At 42.7% G+C, this 16,831-nt stretch overlaps 1 protein-coding gene across 1 annotated transcript in view; it reads left to right on the top strand.

Moving 5' to 3' along the window:
• The window catches only part of SDC2 (syndecan 2), a 61,161-nt gene that overhangs the window by 40,917 nt on the left and 3,413 nt on the right, over positions 1 to 16,831 (top strand). The window contains exons 2-4 of the mRNA XM_082499564.1: positions 8,506 to 8,617; positions 15,192 to 15,325; positions 16,482 to 16,617. Of these exons, the coding sequence (XP_082355690.1) occupies positions 8,506 to 8,617; positions 15,192 to 15,325; positions 16,482 to 16,617 (382 nt within the window). The remainder of the gene's footprint in view (positions 1 to 8,505; positions 8,618 to 15,191; positions 15,326 to 16,481; positions 16,618 to 16,831) is intronic.

Here is a 16,831-nt window from a genome sequence, read left to right on the forward strand (position 1 = left end):
AGTTTTTTAATTTTGGGGTTCCCAGAGAAACTTTGGTATTAAGTTTCTGCGTTTACGTAGGAAATGAGAATTGCTGTGTACTGTACCCTGACTGTTAAGAGGTCTTGAGGTTTTCAAGGTAAAGAAGACAATGAAACTGCAGTGTTCCATTCTGGGTTTCACAAACAAGGAGAGACAGACCTGTTGGTGCAGAGTCAGGGAATGTGATACAACGCCAAATCAGGGGGTTCACGTAAACAGCACAGCAGCACTGTTTGCTTGGGTTGGTGTATCAGATTTGCTCCACCCCTCTATCATTCCTGAGTAACCATTTTTGAGTTGGAGTAAGTTTATGAGGTCATTGGGTTAGGAAGGTGCCTTGGTCCTAACCTGTAGCCTGTGTGGAGGTGGTCTCACCGTGCAGCTCCCCCGCTGTAGGTCTGGTGAAAAGAAACAGAAAGAAAAGAAAATGCTGCGGCTTCATATCCTGTGCTCCAGGTAGCTTTTACTTGCTGAGTTGTGACATGAGGCTGTGGGAGGACTTCTGAGGAGACTCTGCCCAGGTGAAGAACTGGTCTTCACTGGGGTATAGTGGTGGCAGAGATCCACAGAGGTAAAGGTTTGTTGTTCCAGAAAATTCTGCATAACTGAATGAAGACGTAGGTATCTTCTGCAGGGCGGATGATGAAGGCATCTTTTGTAGGGGCTGACCCAGCTATGGTCTCGCTCAGCTGGCGGTCCTTTAATAGTACTTCACATGGGCTTGAGCCTAGTTGGATAGCCTAGGAGGGCTGTTGGGTAACTGAAGAGGATCTCCTTTTGTTCATTTACTAAATATCTGTTGTAGCTGGAGAGCACGGAGCGAGTTGTTTGGTCTGTCCTTCCTCACAAATCATGCCTTTGGTACTTGTGCGTACTGATAGAAAGCTCTGCCTGATCTTGCTGCCATGTTTGCTCGCCACCCTCCTGCGTCTTCATACAGCAACCTCTGTCCCACCCTGGGCAGCACAGTTCCTGGACAAGGGATTAGGTTAATAGACTGAAGTTTAGCCTCTGTGTGCATCTAGTAAATAAATGATGTACAACGGGAAATCAAACTCTGAAAAGAAGTGGAAAGACAGAAGCTTATTCTATTGGAATGTACCTCAAACAGGCAAGAACTTTAGAGGACATTTATCTTTCTCCTCAAGGCACGACAAGCCTCAGCTCAAAAACTGTAAGCAGGCCAAAGACCCGCTACACAGATCTGTGAGCCTTTATAATGGGAAGAAAAACATTTTCAATTAAGCTGAAACAAGTTCTGTTATCTTTTTAAGTTCTGTTATCACATAATGTACCATAAGGAATGTAATTACACATTAGGGAATATATCTAAAGGCACAGATGACTGTTAGAAAACAGGCACACGAGTTTCTGTGACTTTGTGAAGAGTGTGAACTTTAATCTATCAAATGCAGCACAGTAATTTTCTTTGGTGCATGGCTGTAAGTGAACGGTAGCTGACACGGTGGTGGCTTGGTGGTGTCTCCTTGCCCTGGGGGCCTCTTTGCCTTGGAGCATTTCCCTGTGAGCACCATGGATGTGGCATATTTTCTTTAGGCCGAGCCATGACATAGACTGCTGAAATGCCTGACGCGGGCAAGAGTTGTTTTATTAATGCTGTCCCTGTCAAATATGCCTCTGTTTTGGTAATTAGTCTGGCGTAACAGACTGTGCGCGTCTTAAAAGCCAGCATATTTTGACTCTTGGCTCTGACATGAGGCAATCTCTGTAAATCAGCTCTTTTGGTAGACTCCTCTATTGTTGAAGGCTAGCAGTGGTAGAAGCAGTTTGCAATGCTTGTGTTTATTTTGGGCTCTCCGCCTTTCCTCAGCAGCCACGAGCGGTCATACCCTTTCTTTATCTGTTGTGAGAGATTGGAGGCCTAAAGCCATAGTTTTGTGCAGCATCAGGAAGTTCTTCTGCATGAGGTACAAGGAGCGTGAATAATCTTTCTGGCATGTGCTGCGACCGCGGTAGCGGCTCTGCGCTGCACCAGACAGGGTCTCAGCCTGCCGCGCCGCTGCCAGCACCGTCCCCGTCCCCGTCCCCACGGGCAAACACCCAACTTAACAGCGCTAGTAGGGACACCTGTACAAAGCCCGTTTCCTCTTCCACCCTTACGTGAAGAAGGGCAGCAAATGTCCTCTGAGGTATTTTGAAAAATACCTTTGGAAATGAGCCCTCCAGAATGAGTCACGGCAATCAAAGTTTGTTATTCAATTGGCCAAAGCCAGCGGTGGGGGAGGCGGTGGCTTTCGTAAATTTGGTCCAGGCAGTTCCCATCGCAAGGCTGATTTTCACATCGGGCACGTGGGTGAGTGGGAGGACTGGCACAGAAAAGCAGCAGCCATGGGGTGTTCTTGGAGGGGTTTAAGCCATTCCGAAGTAAAACTGTGAGATGGTAACAGTGTCAAAATGATTTGGAGGAAATGAGCAATGCAGATGTTGGCTTCTGTATGAAAGCCTTGCTCTCAAACTTGCAAAATTCAATCTGGGGCCATTTGTTATGGAAAGAATATTTTTGCTATGATCACAGTTACCCAGACGGTGGTGTAGGGCAGCTTTCCTGCGGCCAGTGCCCACTCCACTAACAGCACCATTGTGCAGGCAGTGTGGCTTCTCCAAGGAAGAAAATGGGGAGTCCTTAGAGTGTTGTGCTTAAATTACATCACTAATTATTAGCATGTTATTTATCAAAAAATCCCACAACTGCCCACCACTGTGCCTCCCACCACCACTTCCGCCGAAGGCCCCACCACAGTTGGCACAGTGTAATGAAGTGGGGTTCGCTGGGAAGCATTTGGCCTGCAAGCCAGTAAAAGTGGTCACCACCACCTTGAAAGGAAATAGTGGGGACTACTTTCCTTCCCTTTTCGTCTGTGCGTAGCTCTAGTACCAGTGAAAGGAAAGAAAGGCATCTGTAATAAGACAATTAGTGGTAAACGTGCCTCGTAACATAAAATCCTACTTCAAAATTATGGGTTTGTAGCAGGGTACGTGTGGGCAGTGTTTGGATGCACAGGCTGAAGGAGGTTGATGAGCACTGCCAGAGCCGGTAGAGGCTCATCTCTGAGAACCAGTAACACAATGAGAAATGGAAGGTGGATGCTCTTCTGGTTAGCGCGTTTCTCTGGGAAAACCTAGTGCTTTGAGATGTAAATCTGATTTTCAAGTTTTGCACTGTAGAGGTTTTTTGTTTAAAATCATGATTGTCATTCATGGACAAGGTTAAGGAACTTTTGATGGGACAGTCTCAGCGGTGAAATAGCTTTCCTGGTGTGATGAGGGAAAGCAAAAAAAGTGGTGAACAACGATAGCAAGACGCTTGCCAGCTTTGGGGTCGGCAATGCTGAGGTCTGGTAGGACTAACTCCTGTTGGGTGGCAGATCATAGTTCCTTTCGCAGGAAGCCTAGGAGGAAATACAACTTCTCCTTCACATGACTGCCTTTTCTCCTGCCTTCATTGGGAGTCTCTGCAATGGCCCTCGAGCTTTAGATGAATGCATTCAGGTAGTTAGCTTTCCAAAAATGTAGTGCGTATGAAGAATGCATCACTTCAGTGAACTCAGACTCACTAGCAGAGCATGCTTTTTATACAAGCACTAATAGAACATCACGATCTGTTAATAGAAGAGGAAAATCTGTTTTCTTTCTTCTTACGTGTAAGGTCTCCACCTAATCAACAGCTGTAATGCTTGCAAATTTTCAGAGCCTTCTGGCTCAGATATTTGGAATATAACATCACTTTTGAAATATTAGTCTCTGGTTCTGTGCATACTGAACGGGTTACATCTAAAAGACTTCCATCTGGGGGAGAAAGGAGGCAATGTACCATTAATAACCCAGCTGCAAACCTCAAATTCTCTGTCCCGTACATATACCTAAAAAGGCAGAGAACAGAAATTTGAGTGCATCTGTAAGTAATAAAATGTTTCCTTCCATGTGTCAGTTACTCACTGCTCTTCCGTCTGAGTTGCAAACAGCCACGACAACCATGGTAGACGGTACTTCTGCACCGCTCCTCACACCAGCTTTCTTGGCTTCATCCACATGGCATAAAAGTCTTTAATGACTTACTCCTAAATCATCCCCACGTGATGGGAGGACTGACTGTAATAGCAGCACTGGAAAGGGGAATGGCTATTACAGGGCACTTCATGCTTTTTTTTTTAAAATGAAGGGCACCATCCTTTCCCAACCCTCCTATTGTCTGAAGATTGTTTTCAATTTTTTGCCATTGTAATTTTGATTAATGATTTATGCTTTTCATGAGATGACAAGTCAGAAAAAACTTTTTTGCTTTGTTTCCTCTCTCATTTAGTGTCAAAATGAGTTTTTTTTTTTTTTTAAATATGTCCTGGATGATCTAAATTTATTAGATTAAAAATAATTTAAAATGTAAGCTTAAGTGAAATAAAGACTTTGAGATTTCAAACTCAACATATAACTGGTATGGGAATATCTTTTGTCTAGTACTTAATGGGTGCTACTCTACACTACTTCCATGAGATTTAGATTTATGCCAGTGTAGTCAATAACCAGACAGGAATCAGTGATCATTGGCATGTAGCATGTGAAGTATTTAGGTCACAGGATTTTGCAGCATTATATTCTTGGAATAAAAACGTAAGTGGGATAACAATGATGGATGAGAATGCAATCTCTGTCAAGAGGTAACGAGCAGTTTTTGTGGCTTCAGGGCCAGATTAAAGGACTGATAACAGAGACATCCTTGCCTGGTGTTCCTGCCGTTTTAATAGATCTGAAAATAAGGCTGTTACATAAAAGTGACATGAGGGTCCTCATTTCATTTGTTAGCCATAGGAAATAGTCCCTTAAATATTTGGCCTTCGTAATAGCTACAAATAGATTTATGGAGTTTGAATGTGTGAGCTTTTTTCTTTTTCCTCCTAAGCATACTGAAGTGCTAGTACAGACCTTTCTCTGTCGAAGCCTACTGAAAACAAACTTGTTTTTCCAACTGATCTTTTGTGAACACCCTGGAAGTAGTCCACGGGCCCCCACGGATTCCCAGCTGACAAGCAAGAAAACATTTCTAGAGCAAATATTAAATCAAATTTATTTTTATATAGCATAAAATTGCAAAGCATGGCTTCAGTGCTTGATACTCACTTAAGCACCATGAAGTATTCTTTTATTTCCGTTATCTGTCTCTCATTTTCCTAAGCTTAATCTTCACAAAATTATTTTTAACGGCTGTGCATATTTTTTTTTTTTTGTTAACTGTTGGGCCTTTCTTTTTATTCTTAACCTTAAGGCAGTTTTCCTTCCGAGTGGCATAAGGCAGCTACGTGCTTCTGAGCAACTGGGAAAAGAGGTGCAAGCAGTGGGGTGTAGAGAGGGTGCCCCTACCCCAAATCTGGTAGCCAGCTGGCAAAGAGAGTCTGTTTTGGAACAGAGCAATGAATTTATCTATGCAAATGCCTGGGGATTTTTAAGCTAGAGTATGCTTCTTTGTGCCTTTGGTTTGAGAGGGTGCTCGTGTCCTACCTGAGTTCCACTGGATGAGAATCATTCGTAATGGAAATGGGCCAAAGCAAGGGGCTCTGCCAGAGGAGCTGCAGAGCATCTTCCTCAGATGGAGCTCGGTGTTTGGTCTGAATGCATTTGGGGTTCACTGTACCATATATTTCTCCCTATAGTAAATATTGTACAGGGTCTATAAGACTGTGGGGAATAGTTTTCTCATTCTGATGGAGTTGTGCCATCCACAATACTGCATATTAAATAATGTGTTTCACATTGTATCCTTTGCATCCCCGAAATAAAATACAATGGATGCTCAAATTGCTGCTGAAAACTACTCAGGCTTTTCTTCCATTTCTCTTCCTCTGTTTTCAGCTGGTTTAAATCTTGAGAACATCTCAGCATAGCTAGAAATGAAAGCTTTTGGCAGCTGAAAAGCCATAATTCATTGAAAGAAAGGGAGTGAATATGATGGTGGGGAGCCTGGCTGACCAGGCGCTTGCAGCTTGGGCTGGATTGGGTGAGCTGCTCAGCTGTCTTGCAAAAACGGAATCTTTAGAAGAACTGTCAGGGTTCATTTCTGCCTTCTCTGACTCCTGTGAGGCTGGAAAAAGCAAGAAAACAGGGTTGTTTGTTTTGGAGGGGAGGGGTTGTTTTGGGTTTTTGTTCGGTTTGGAATTCTACTAAGTTTGCTTCTGATATAGACAGAAATGGGAAATGGCCTAGGGAATAAATTGGTAAGTTCATATTTTTATTCAACACTAAAAGATCTGGGCATGGATGTGTGAGGCTTCTGTTCTCATGCAGACTGGTTTTCATTCACTAACATTTGCAAACTCAGGCTGTTTCTCAGCTGTTGCCAAATGCTATCGGCAATTTCCGCAATTTCCATTGTTAGGAAATTTCTCCAGGTAGGTCTTAAAATTTTTTTTCCCAGCTTGGCGTTGGGTAACGTTTTCTATCTCTGATATCTTTTGAATATTGTGTGCCTTTTCTATACTCGTGGGCAGCCACCTGCATTTCCTTTTAAATATGCTTTGTTTTTTCCTGCCTGATATTGAGGAGTGGGCTGTTTCGTACCACAATTGTGGCTGAAAGTAAAATGGGGCGAAGTGGCTTGGTCCATTGTGGCAGCCCGGTCAACAGCAGGATATTTGTCCCGTGACAGGGAGTTGTTTTCCTATACGGAAACAGCCTCAGCTGCATCTTAATTACAATACCACCGATACACCTACCGAGCCACTTTGGGCCTTCCTTTGGGAGACATCTTTTAAAGGAATTAAGTCATTTGATGGTGACCAGGCATCGTCTTGAATTTCTGCTTTGGACTGCAGCCAGTTCCGGGCAGACCGTGTGAACTAGCGGCAGCACATGAGAGCAGGCCTTTTGTAAACCTGTCTTAAAAACAGGGCTTTTTTTTTTTTTCCCCACACACATCCCCCAGGTAAAAGCTACTGTAGCAAGAGTAGACTTCGACCAAGTATCATGTTGGGTTTCTTTTTCTCTTTAGAAGAAAAAAGGGGTAATATTGTTTTAGTTCAGAGCTGTTCAGAAGAGTTTTAGGTACCCCCAGTGCAAAGTCTTTTACCCTGAAATACTCTAATAATCAGGATGGCCTTTCTGCTATCCGTGAATAATAATTTTATTTTATTTTAGATCAAATTAAAGAGCAGTTTTCTGCTGTGAAGAAGCTTGGAAGCTTGGAACAGGAATCCATTGCTAAAAGCCCCCTAAAAAAAAGAGTCACAAATGTCTTCAACAATATTTTTTAGACCTCTGGGAAAAAAATTACCTCGGAAAGTCAGATGTGGGTCATTGCATACAGGAATTACCCCTTTCACAGTATGGTACCCCTTTAGGAAAGCTACAGCGAATGTTGGGTAGAATAAAATGGACAATCGGTGCCATGCAGTAAAAAGTACGGTGGAAACCCTTGGGACTCAGAGCAGCAGGTTTGGGCGATTATATTATGTAAAGGAAGGACTCAATTTGGTACAGTATTGCTTTTTGACTTAAAACTCCATTTGCAACTGTCGTACTTTTTTCAACAAGTTGTAGCAAATGGGCGTTCACAGAAATGCTGGTCGAAGTAATAGTAGTAATAGTGGCAGGTACCTTCTCAGTCATTAGAGATACATGGCTCCTGTAAGGAAGTTTATGCTCTGTTGAGAAAGCTCAAGCTGCTGTGGAGGAAGACAATTTCTAGTCTTTCGAAGCCTGAATTGTCAAGCTAAAAGGTTGACTGATACCTTGTTCTATTATCAGCTCATTTTAACAGAGTCTTTTTTAGTGGGGAAATACTGGCAGACATAAAAATGTGGTGAAAGCCAAAAGAAGCCAACTTTTTAGCCTGTTGAAGCTATAGCTAAATTTTAGGAGAGATGCGTTCATTTAGGAATTGGAGCATTTGGCTCGACCAGAATTTTGGAGATGTGCTGTCTGATCTGGCTGGAAATATCATAATTCTTAATCAACAGTACTATCTTGGAAATATTTGTGTTTTGTAGTCCCAGTTGTTCGTTCTAACTTATAAAGAGTTTTTGAGGTTTGGCTCAATGTACATCTGAGGTGGTTTTTGATATGTGCTCTTGTTGCTTCCCATTTGAGATCAAATGACAGACTTCACGTGACAGCCTATAGATTTGTGTATTTGAGATCTCGACAGAGGGCTTCAATCCTGGGATTTGCTTCTTTCTTGTTACAGAAGCTCTGCAGAGTATATTGCAAATCCTATTTATTCATTCATGCATTTAATGAGATAAGGTGTGGTTTGAAGGGGGCTTGCTTCCTAAAGATTGCGTGGTTGCAACCTTGGACTTTTTTTATGCTATAATTTTACAGATTTCTTTAACATCTTAGATGAATGTATTGCATAAACTGAAAGTATAAACTGTTCAGTGTGCCATCATCTACTTCAGAAATAGGAGCGAAGATTAAGAGACTGCTGCGGTGGAGAACTGTTATCTTTTTAACCATTCCCTCTTATCTGTTTTTCAGAGAGCAGATTTGACCTCTGATAAAGATTTATACCTTGACAACAGCTCTGTTGAAGAAGCATCAGGCGTCTATCCAATTGATGATGATGATTATTCTTCTGGGTCAGGTTCAGGTGAGACAACATGTCACAATTTGATTTTAAAAAGTGCAAGAAGTAATGCAATTATTTGAGGAAAAGCTTTGCAGTTTTCCTTTGTAAGCTGGAGGTGATACTTTTAGTGAGTACCATGAGTGCTTGGCGCTCTATTTACAGAGCGCTGAGCATCCCTGCGGGCTGAGTTTTAAATATTAACTTTCTGCTCTTTTCTCTTACTCCTTAGTTGCATCATGTCACTGTGGTATTTTCTGTCTTCTGTCCCTCTGGTTTCTGAGTAGATCTCTCCGGAGTTTAAAAATAAGGATCAGTAAAGGCTTAGTTCTCCCATAGCATCATGCTAATTTAGTAGTCTGTAAGAAAACATAGCAGCAGCAAACTTGTTTTCTCTTATATGCAGTCAGGTTGATGTAAACATGGTGTCCGCTTCTCTTTAGTTGTTGTTTTTTAAAATTTGGAAGTCTAGATACTGCCAAAACAATGACAGTTTTCTCTGAGGTAATGACATCCATATAGTGAATAAAGAAATTAATAAGCGTAACATACTGCGTTCTCAGACTTAAACACTTATTAGAGGCATGTAGCTAGCTCATCATCTTTCCAAAAAGCTGTCAGTGAAACCCCATTAATCATTTATCTTAGAAAGCCTCTTTGTGGAGTGTCTTCTAGACTAGCTTGGAGGCTCCAGCCGTTAAAAGTTAAGTGCAGGATTTTATGGTACTTCTGGAAGAGAAATTTCCCTATTGTTGTGAGCATTTGCTGAGCTGTCGTGGAAATTCCATTTATTTTCCAAGTGTGTTACTTATTTGTTTGTTATTGCACTTTTTGTAATCTGTCTTTTGATGTTTATATATATTTCTGAATTTTTAAAGGGTAAGCCCTTCTTGTAGCACCTTGTCTTTGTTACCTTGTAAGCCACAGCTGAGATTTTTTTTTGCAGGGTTTTTTTGTTTTTTATTTATTGAAGTGGAAAAGACTATACAAGAACTGGCTTCAGATTTTATTGACCCATCTTAGTGGTACAGGTTGAGCCAGAAGGACAGAAAGTACCTCTAGACTTCAACAGTAACACCTCGGCTTTCTCTTTGCTTTTCCTGTGCTCAGCCTTGAGCCGTAGGTGGAAGATAAAGTATATAACACACACTCATGCTATCTCTGGCAATCTCTTTCTTTTCTACAAGAAAGCAGGAAAAGTCTCATTGTAGACTGAGACTACCTGGATGTCCCTCCAGAGAGCTCATGTGACAGTACCAAATCTAATCCCTTTGAACAAAGGAAGAAGTCTAAGTTCAAATAATCTTCTAAGCAATCTGTGAGCCCAGTTTTATTCACTTAAAAAAAAATCTCAAGAGGGAAGCAAATTAGCATCCTCTTTGCCCTGCTCATCCTATACTTAATTCTGTCTCCATTTTATGAAGTAGAAAGTGTCCTGCAGATGTACCAGTGATCACTTTTCCTCACATAATGTTGAATATGTCTCTCTTTACTTGATATTCGGTGATGTAGTGTTCCTAGCAGGCAGAGCCTTCCCACTCAAGAATGGTTTTCTGGCTATGTAATTCCACTCCAAGCAAACAGATCCAAGATGACAACATGCTGACTCCTTTCCTTGGTATGAAAATTGTTAGCTGCCACCAGGCCTATGGAGATAAACAGGAATTGTCAGCACCACCATTAATGCCCTTGCAGGTTGGCAAGCAGCATTAACGTGGACAAATGTCACTGTAAGCATGACACATTTCAAACTAGAAATTGGCTGAGGGCTTTTTCTAAGGAGAAAAAAAGGTGACGGTGTTCTATTTTTTTTTCCTTTCATAGCCTCTTTAGTCTTCATGTACATTCAGCTACTGCTGTTTGTCTGCCCAAGTGTTTAGTCCGAATCCCTTGGTCAGTGCTTTCTGAAGGGGCCATGCACGCTTCCTGATTGTCCTGTATCAACATCAGAAAGTCCATAGTGAATTCATTAGTCCGTTATTTCCTTCTTGCAGTCTCCATCTCTGAGGAGATGCCTCAGTCTGTCATCACTCTTAGTGTAGATGTTTGTATATCGCATAATAATAAAAGAGTATATAGGCAGGAAAACATATTTTTACTACTTGAAATGCTTTTATAACTACTGTTGCTTTTTCCTCTGGCGTAAAAGATCTTAACTGAGCCCTGGTCTTGCAGGTACCTGGAAGCAGCTGCTAAGCAGCATGATGACCCGTGTGTTAAGGAAAGCCACCATCTCTATTAGATTTATCTACATGTTCTTCGGAAAACTGTCTGATTCTTGTGTCTTTTCTTAAGTTACTCCTGGTAGATAAGTCTATGCAATATATATCAGAATCTGATGGAGATTTTACTTCCCTTTCTTCTCTTCCCCAACCTAATATTTCTCAGTCAATAGCAGCTTGAGTGGAGAAGGCTAGCTCAGGATGTACTAGGTCTAGACTGATGTTGTGACTGGGGGACTGTTCTTGGAGGAAGGTTATGGTGGTGGGGCTGGAGCTTCTCCACGAAACACAAGAGCAGATCTTCTTTGGCTCTTGACCTAAAGGGAAGCCGAAGTTATACTCCAAGGCTGGAAAGCAGTTGAGGAGTCCAAGTGGCAGCGTGGCATGGGGCTGGGTGACGGGTGGTGGCATGGCCATGGTTCTAGGTGGGGGGGGCACGGGCGCTCTCCCAGGTGCTGAACACCAGTGGCACAGGGGCCGTAGCCAACACTGAATGCTCCTGGCCCTGGTGGCAGTGTGCACTGCAGGCGCTCCAGGTGGAGCGACACACCTTCTCCTGGTGTGCTTCCCCTCCCATGGTGCAGGCAGCACAGCAAGGTTCATTCTTCTACTTTCTACGGCCCCACTTGTGCCTTTCAGATTGGCTTGGAGCAAGAGATTCTTCTGTCCATTTGCTACACCAGCCCCAAGCATGCTTTGTGACATTGACTGCTGGTTCTCCAGGTCCTTTAACATAAAAGCCTACTGTTTGAAAGTGTGTTTTTGTTGTGCTGGACAGAGTATTCGGTATACTTCAGTATAGTTAGGACATTGATTTTCTTCACGTTTTGTTGAGTTTTTTTTCTCCTTCTTAGGTGAGAATTACCGAACACACAACATCCTTCCACTGTCCCCATTTATTTCAGCTGCAGTTCTCTGATAGGGCACTAGTACTATGTTTGCACTGTCATCTCTGGCTGCCTAATGCTGTGTTGATTAAGAGTTGTGCTGGGTGCTTTTCACGTGAATGGGGGTGAGAGAAGCCAGCTAAAAATGCCATTCTGGTATGCGCCACATTGATGATAGAGATGGAAGGTGTGAAAGAGATGGTGAGTATGTGTGTGCCCACCTTATGACAAGTTTGCTTGTGGTGGCAGTACTGCCAGAGTGCAATGTGCAACAGCAAGCAAACATGATCCCAAAAGATAGGTTGAAATGATTGGATTTGTTTGGTAGGAAGAGTTAATCACTGGCTGCTTTGCAAGCCAGAGTGCTAACTACTGTGGGCTTTTTGTAGTGTATAATGATTTAAGATGGCACAGTCTTGATTTCCTGACAAGTCTCCTCAAGCACCAAGAATGTGAAAGAGTATTTGCATTCCTGTCATCCAAGGGGCAGCTAATAGACACATCACTGAGGGCTATATTACGTATTTCCAATACTACAGCACGATTTTAAGCTATTTTGACCACTATGAAGATAGCAGTTGTCCTGAAGAAGTTGCAGTGGATAAAAGACAGCGTGTGGTCGTCAGGAGCTCTCAGTTCTTTACCACAGAGGTGGTTATGGGTTTAATTACTGCAGGGGTTTTGTGGTGCCCTCACTAAGAGGGCAGTATCTATTTGTAGAGGGACTCAAGGCAGTTAATACCCAGCACTGTCAGCCAAGCTGGCCAAATCCAGAAACCATATAAAGAGACAGTGATATTTTCAAGGAAGAAGTAAGCTCTTATACTCCAACCATTTCACAGTATTCCTCTCACCAACCTAGTTGGAAGTTATGCTCATGACACTTTGTAGTTTTTTTCCTTTCCAATCCTATTTGGATTCAGGAAGGGGGGTAGTTCTCTCTTTTTTTTTTTTTTTTTCCTTTTAGGGAACATGATACTATGTAAAATGCTATTGCTATGTTCTGAAGAGCATTAGAGAGATTTTTAGGTCCCTCAGTCCTATTTATGGGTAATTCTGAGAATACTACTGTCAGTTTAGCGAGGGAAATGCCTTCCTCTTGTTTAGACCTACTCCATGCCAAGCAAGATACCTGTCTAGATAAAGCTAATTAGAAAGCAGGAGCCATGGGGATGTATCTGAGTGGGTACTTGAGTCAGGCCTAAACAATAGGTGCCCCAATGTTTTGAGGATTGTCAGGATTCCTGTGAGGCTGTGTGGACGAGGAGTTGGGTACCTTTGGTGCAAATCTAGTGACTCGTCCAGGAGTTAGATTTGTTTGAGAGATCTGCATCCTCCGTAGCCAGAGAGGTTCAGACCTGTAACATACACCATTTTATCTGGCAGACACAACTATTGCCTGAAGCGAAGGTGGCATTTAAGGATTTGGAGGAGCAGTTATGATTAAATGGGACTTATCATTTCATAAAAAGAAGAAAATAAAGTTCTGTACTCTCAAAGTGTGTTTTATCAGATCTCTGATCTGATCATCAATTTTAATTTCCTTGACTGTGAAAGTCTTGTGTAATTTGGAGGAACTTTGGAAGGTAAAGCAGGCTAAGCTATCCATTGGGCCCTTATTTCTCAAAGAAAACTCTTGAGGCAAAGCCAGAAAAATTTTCCTGTTGGATGTCTTTCCTCACCTCTGTTTTGAAGCAGGATGTTGGGTTTTTTTGATCTTTGAGTAGCATTTCAGGAAAATACCTGATTCTTGTTGTGAGGTCTTTATTCTGGAGGTTGCACTGTAATTTTGGTATCTCTGAAGGTTTTTCCAGTATTATTCTGTGCTGGTAGCTTTAATGTAGTACTTTTTTAATGATTTCAAATTTTCTTTTCCACAGTTTGAAAGATGTTTTGGTTATTGTCTTGTTAATGCCCTTCCTTTCAATGACAAATGTATATAACTCTGGACTGTGAGTTCAAAACTTGGTTACTGTGCTCGTATATTCAGCCTGTTTTCTTTCTCTACAAAAACAAGATAAAAAGTCAGTTTGGAATGAGTGAGTCATACTATCCTGTTGTAAGAGGATACATTTTTACTTGTTAGGAATGCACATTTGGTGGATTTATTACCCAATAGTTACTTGGGTAACCGGTGTCTGTAATGAGCAGAACACACTGAGATTCCTAAGGAGTGGTCCAAGAATAAGTTGATTCTTTTCCTCTTTCAGGCCTTGTAATAATTTAGTCTCTCGTCTATGTCTTCTTCCTTCCAGTATCACTAAAGGATATTTATTAGACGTGCCCATTATCTTATTCTAAAGGAGCCTTCATACTCCAGCAGGGCTTTGAATGTGGAGGAAATTAAATTTAAGGTCATCTTTAGGGGATTTTCTGTCCTCTTACTCTTTTATTTCAAAATAAAAAGGCTTCTGAATTATGTGGAGCTTAAAGACATGTGAATTCCTAGTGACTGAAACATAAAGTAATAACGGTCTTCCTGTAGATAGAAACTACTTTTTTTTTTTATGTTTGAGGGTTTAACACATTTGCTGTAAAAGAGAGATTTTGCTGTTGAAGCAGTGTGTTACAGGGAATAACTGTTCAGTTCATGTGGTTTAAGTCAAGTCAGGATAAAGAAGTTTATTAATTTATTTATTGGTGATATGCAATTAACAGGCCATCATTGAACTACACCTGTGACTTAATATCAGCAATACAACAGATAAGCACAATACCAGCCACTTATAAAATGGTAACATGCGACTACAGATTTCCAACCCCCCTTCTGTAACTGATCCCAATGTGTGTGACAAACACACATAGATTTGGGTGCACACACGCACGCCCCCCCTTGCAGGCCATGGGGTGTGCAAGCCCCCCTCATCTGGGTGTGCAGGAGCCTCTGCCCACACACCCCCGCTGTGGGAGTCAAGGGTGCCCCCAGTCCCATGTGATCCTGGGGCTCCACCACCTCCTGCCACCCCCAGAAGGTGACCCTGCACACCAGGGTGCACGTTCCAGGGGTGCCTCCGTGGTGGCTGTGGGAGAGCTGGAGGTGGCTGCTGGGGACATCCACGGGGTGGGGGGTGGCACTGCCAAGCCCCAGCAGAGCCCACAGGGCCATGTCAGACAGGGTCACACCAGCCCTGATGGCTGCTGCTTCCTCTCCAGGGTTTCTCCCCCTGTTACAAGTGTTTATGGTTTTTGCATAATTCTTTCCAGGCTGGTTCCTTCTATTTCAAAAATATTGTGGTAATTTTCTGGTTGCTGCTTAATCCGGCCTACAGCCCCCCTTCCTCTTCCACGGGATCACCTGGGGCGAATGTCTCCCTGACAGTGTGGGTCACGCTCTTTGCACTCGCATCTTTACCTTAGCAGGCATTGCCATCTAGGTCATTTGCGTAGAGTGGGCTGTGCAAACACCCCTACCTTGGGGTCATAATAAAAAACGTAATTGGTCTGGAAGAATTTCACAGGCCAACGAAATGTCACCTTTTTTGTCTCCAGGTGCTGAAGAAGATGAGGATAGTGCAGTGATAACAACATCCAGAACACTTCCAAAGTTACCGACAACTAGTGATGCATCTAGGGCTGAGACCACTACGGTGAAAATGCAGACCAGGGTGCCTGCGCAAACGAAGGTGTGTGGCTGGAGAGCAACACCAGTTACAATGGTTCCGCGGTACCCCATTGATGGCTTGATGTTAACTTTGTTTGATTTCACAGAATCACAGAATCACAGAATTATCAGAGTTGGAAGGGACCTCTAGAGATCATCTAGTCCAACTCCCCTGCTAAAGCAGGATTGCCCAGAGCACATTACTCAGGACTCCATCCAGGCGGGTCTGGAAAATCTCCAGAGAAGGGGACTCCACAACCTCCCTGGGCAGCCTGTGCCAGTGCTCTGTCACCCTCACCGTAAAGAAGTGTTTCCGTGTATTTGAACGGAACTTCCTGTGCTCTAACTTGTGCCCATTGCCCCTCGTCCTGTCACTGGGAACCATTGAGAAGAGCCTGGCTCCATCCTCCTTCAACCCACCCTTTAGATACTTGTACGCCAATCCATTTATATGGATTAAAAAGCCCCCCCAAACATTACTTAATGCTACTGCAGCCTGTTAAATGAATACAGAGCTTCTCGGTTTCATTCCTACTAGAAAGTCTGTGTGGGGACGTCTGGTGGTTTCACATGAAAGAAAAGAGATGCAAAAGAGAATATCTCATGATACACAAGACAGTTTCTCATGATACCTTTGAGTTTGAGCTGTACCTTTTTTACACGTCTCAAAGAGTTATTCAAAAATTCTGCATGAAACTTCCTTTCTCAAAGGAGAACATTGTGTGGTTTGGCTGTAGTTTGAACACTTGCCAGGTTCCATTTACTATTTGGGTATTTCCTTCTACCACCATAGGTAATATTGTCTAAGTTACCCTAAAAGGCGTTCTGAATATAATGTACCTGATGTGTTAATTTTAGAATTGTTGTTTTATTCAGAGGCCGTTATTCTGATAAACACAGGCAATACTTAACAGCTGTTTGTAGAATATACTTTGGGGGGGGTTAAACTTATGGATAGTGTTTTTTATTCCGACGTTGTGACAACAAATAGGTTGAGTTACAATGTCTAGCACGGCTTTCTGTGGTCAAAAAGCTTCCCATGTGTTGTGTTTGCAGGTATGGTGGAGTACGCGTGTGGAGCCAGAGCTTCGTGGCTGCCCGTGGTGGGCAGTGACTGTGCTGACTCGCAATACTCACTGTCTCTAAGCGATGCTCTTGTTTTCCTTCTTGTGCCACAGTCACCTGAAGAAATCGATAAAGAGGAAAGGCCTGAGATGGATGCCAAGAAAAAGAGTGATGAGCCAGGAGATGACACCGATGTGTTCACCGAAAAGCATTCAGAAAACCTCTTCCAGAGAACAGAAGTTCTGGCAGGTGAGGCATTGCTTGCCAAGGTCTGTCTCTCCAGAAACACCACAGAAAACAGAGGGGATCCATATCAAATAATGCAAACTCAGCATTTGTGTTTCCTTGGTAGATTGTTCAACACATTCATAGAGGGTAGCCGGTGATTGATTTGATGAGAATGAAACGGGCGTCTTCTGGAGTTATTTAATAGTGAAGTCTTGCAAATTGCTTTGGCGCCCGC

The sequence above is a fragment of the Vanellus vanellus genome, assembly GCF_965231255.1.
Source record: "Vanellus vanellus genome assembly, chromosome: 2".
NCBI lineage: Eukaryota > Metazoa > Chordata > Aves > Charadriiformes > Charadriidae > Vanellus > Vanellus vanellus.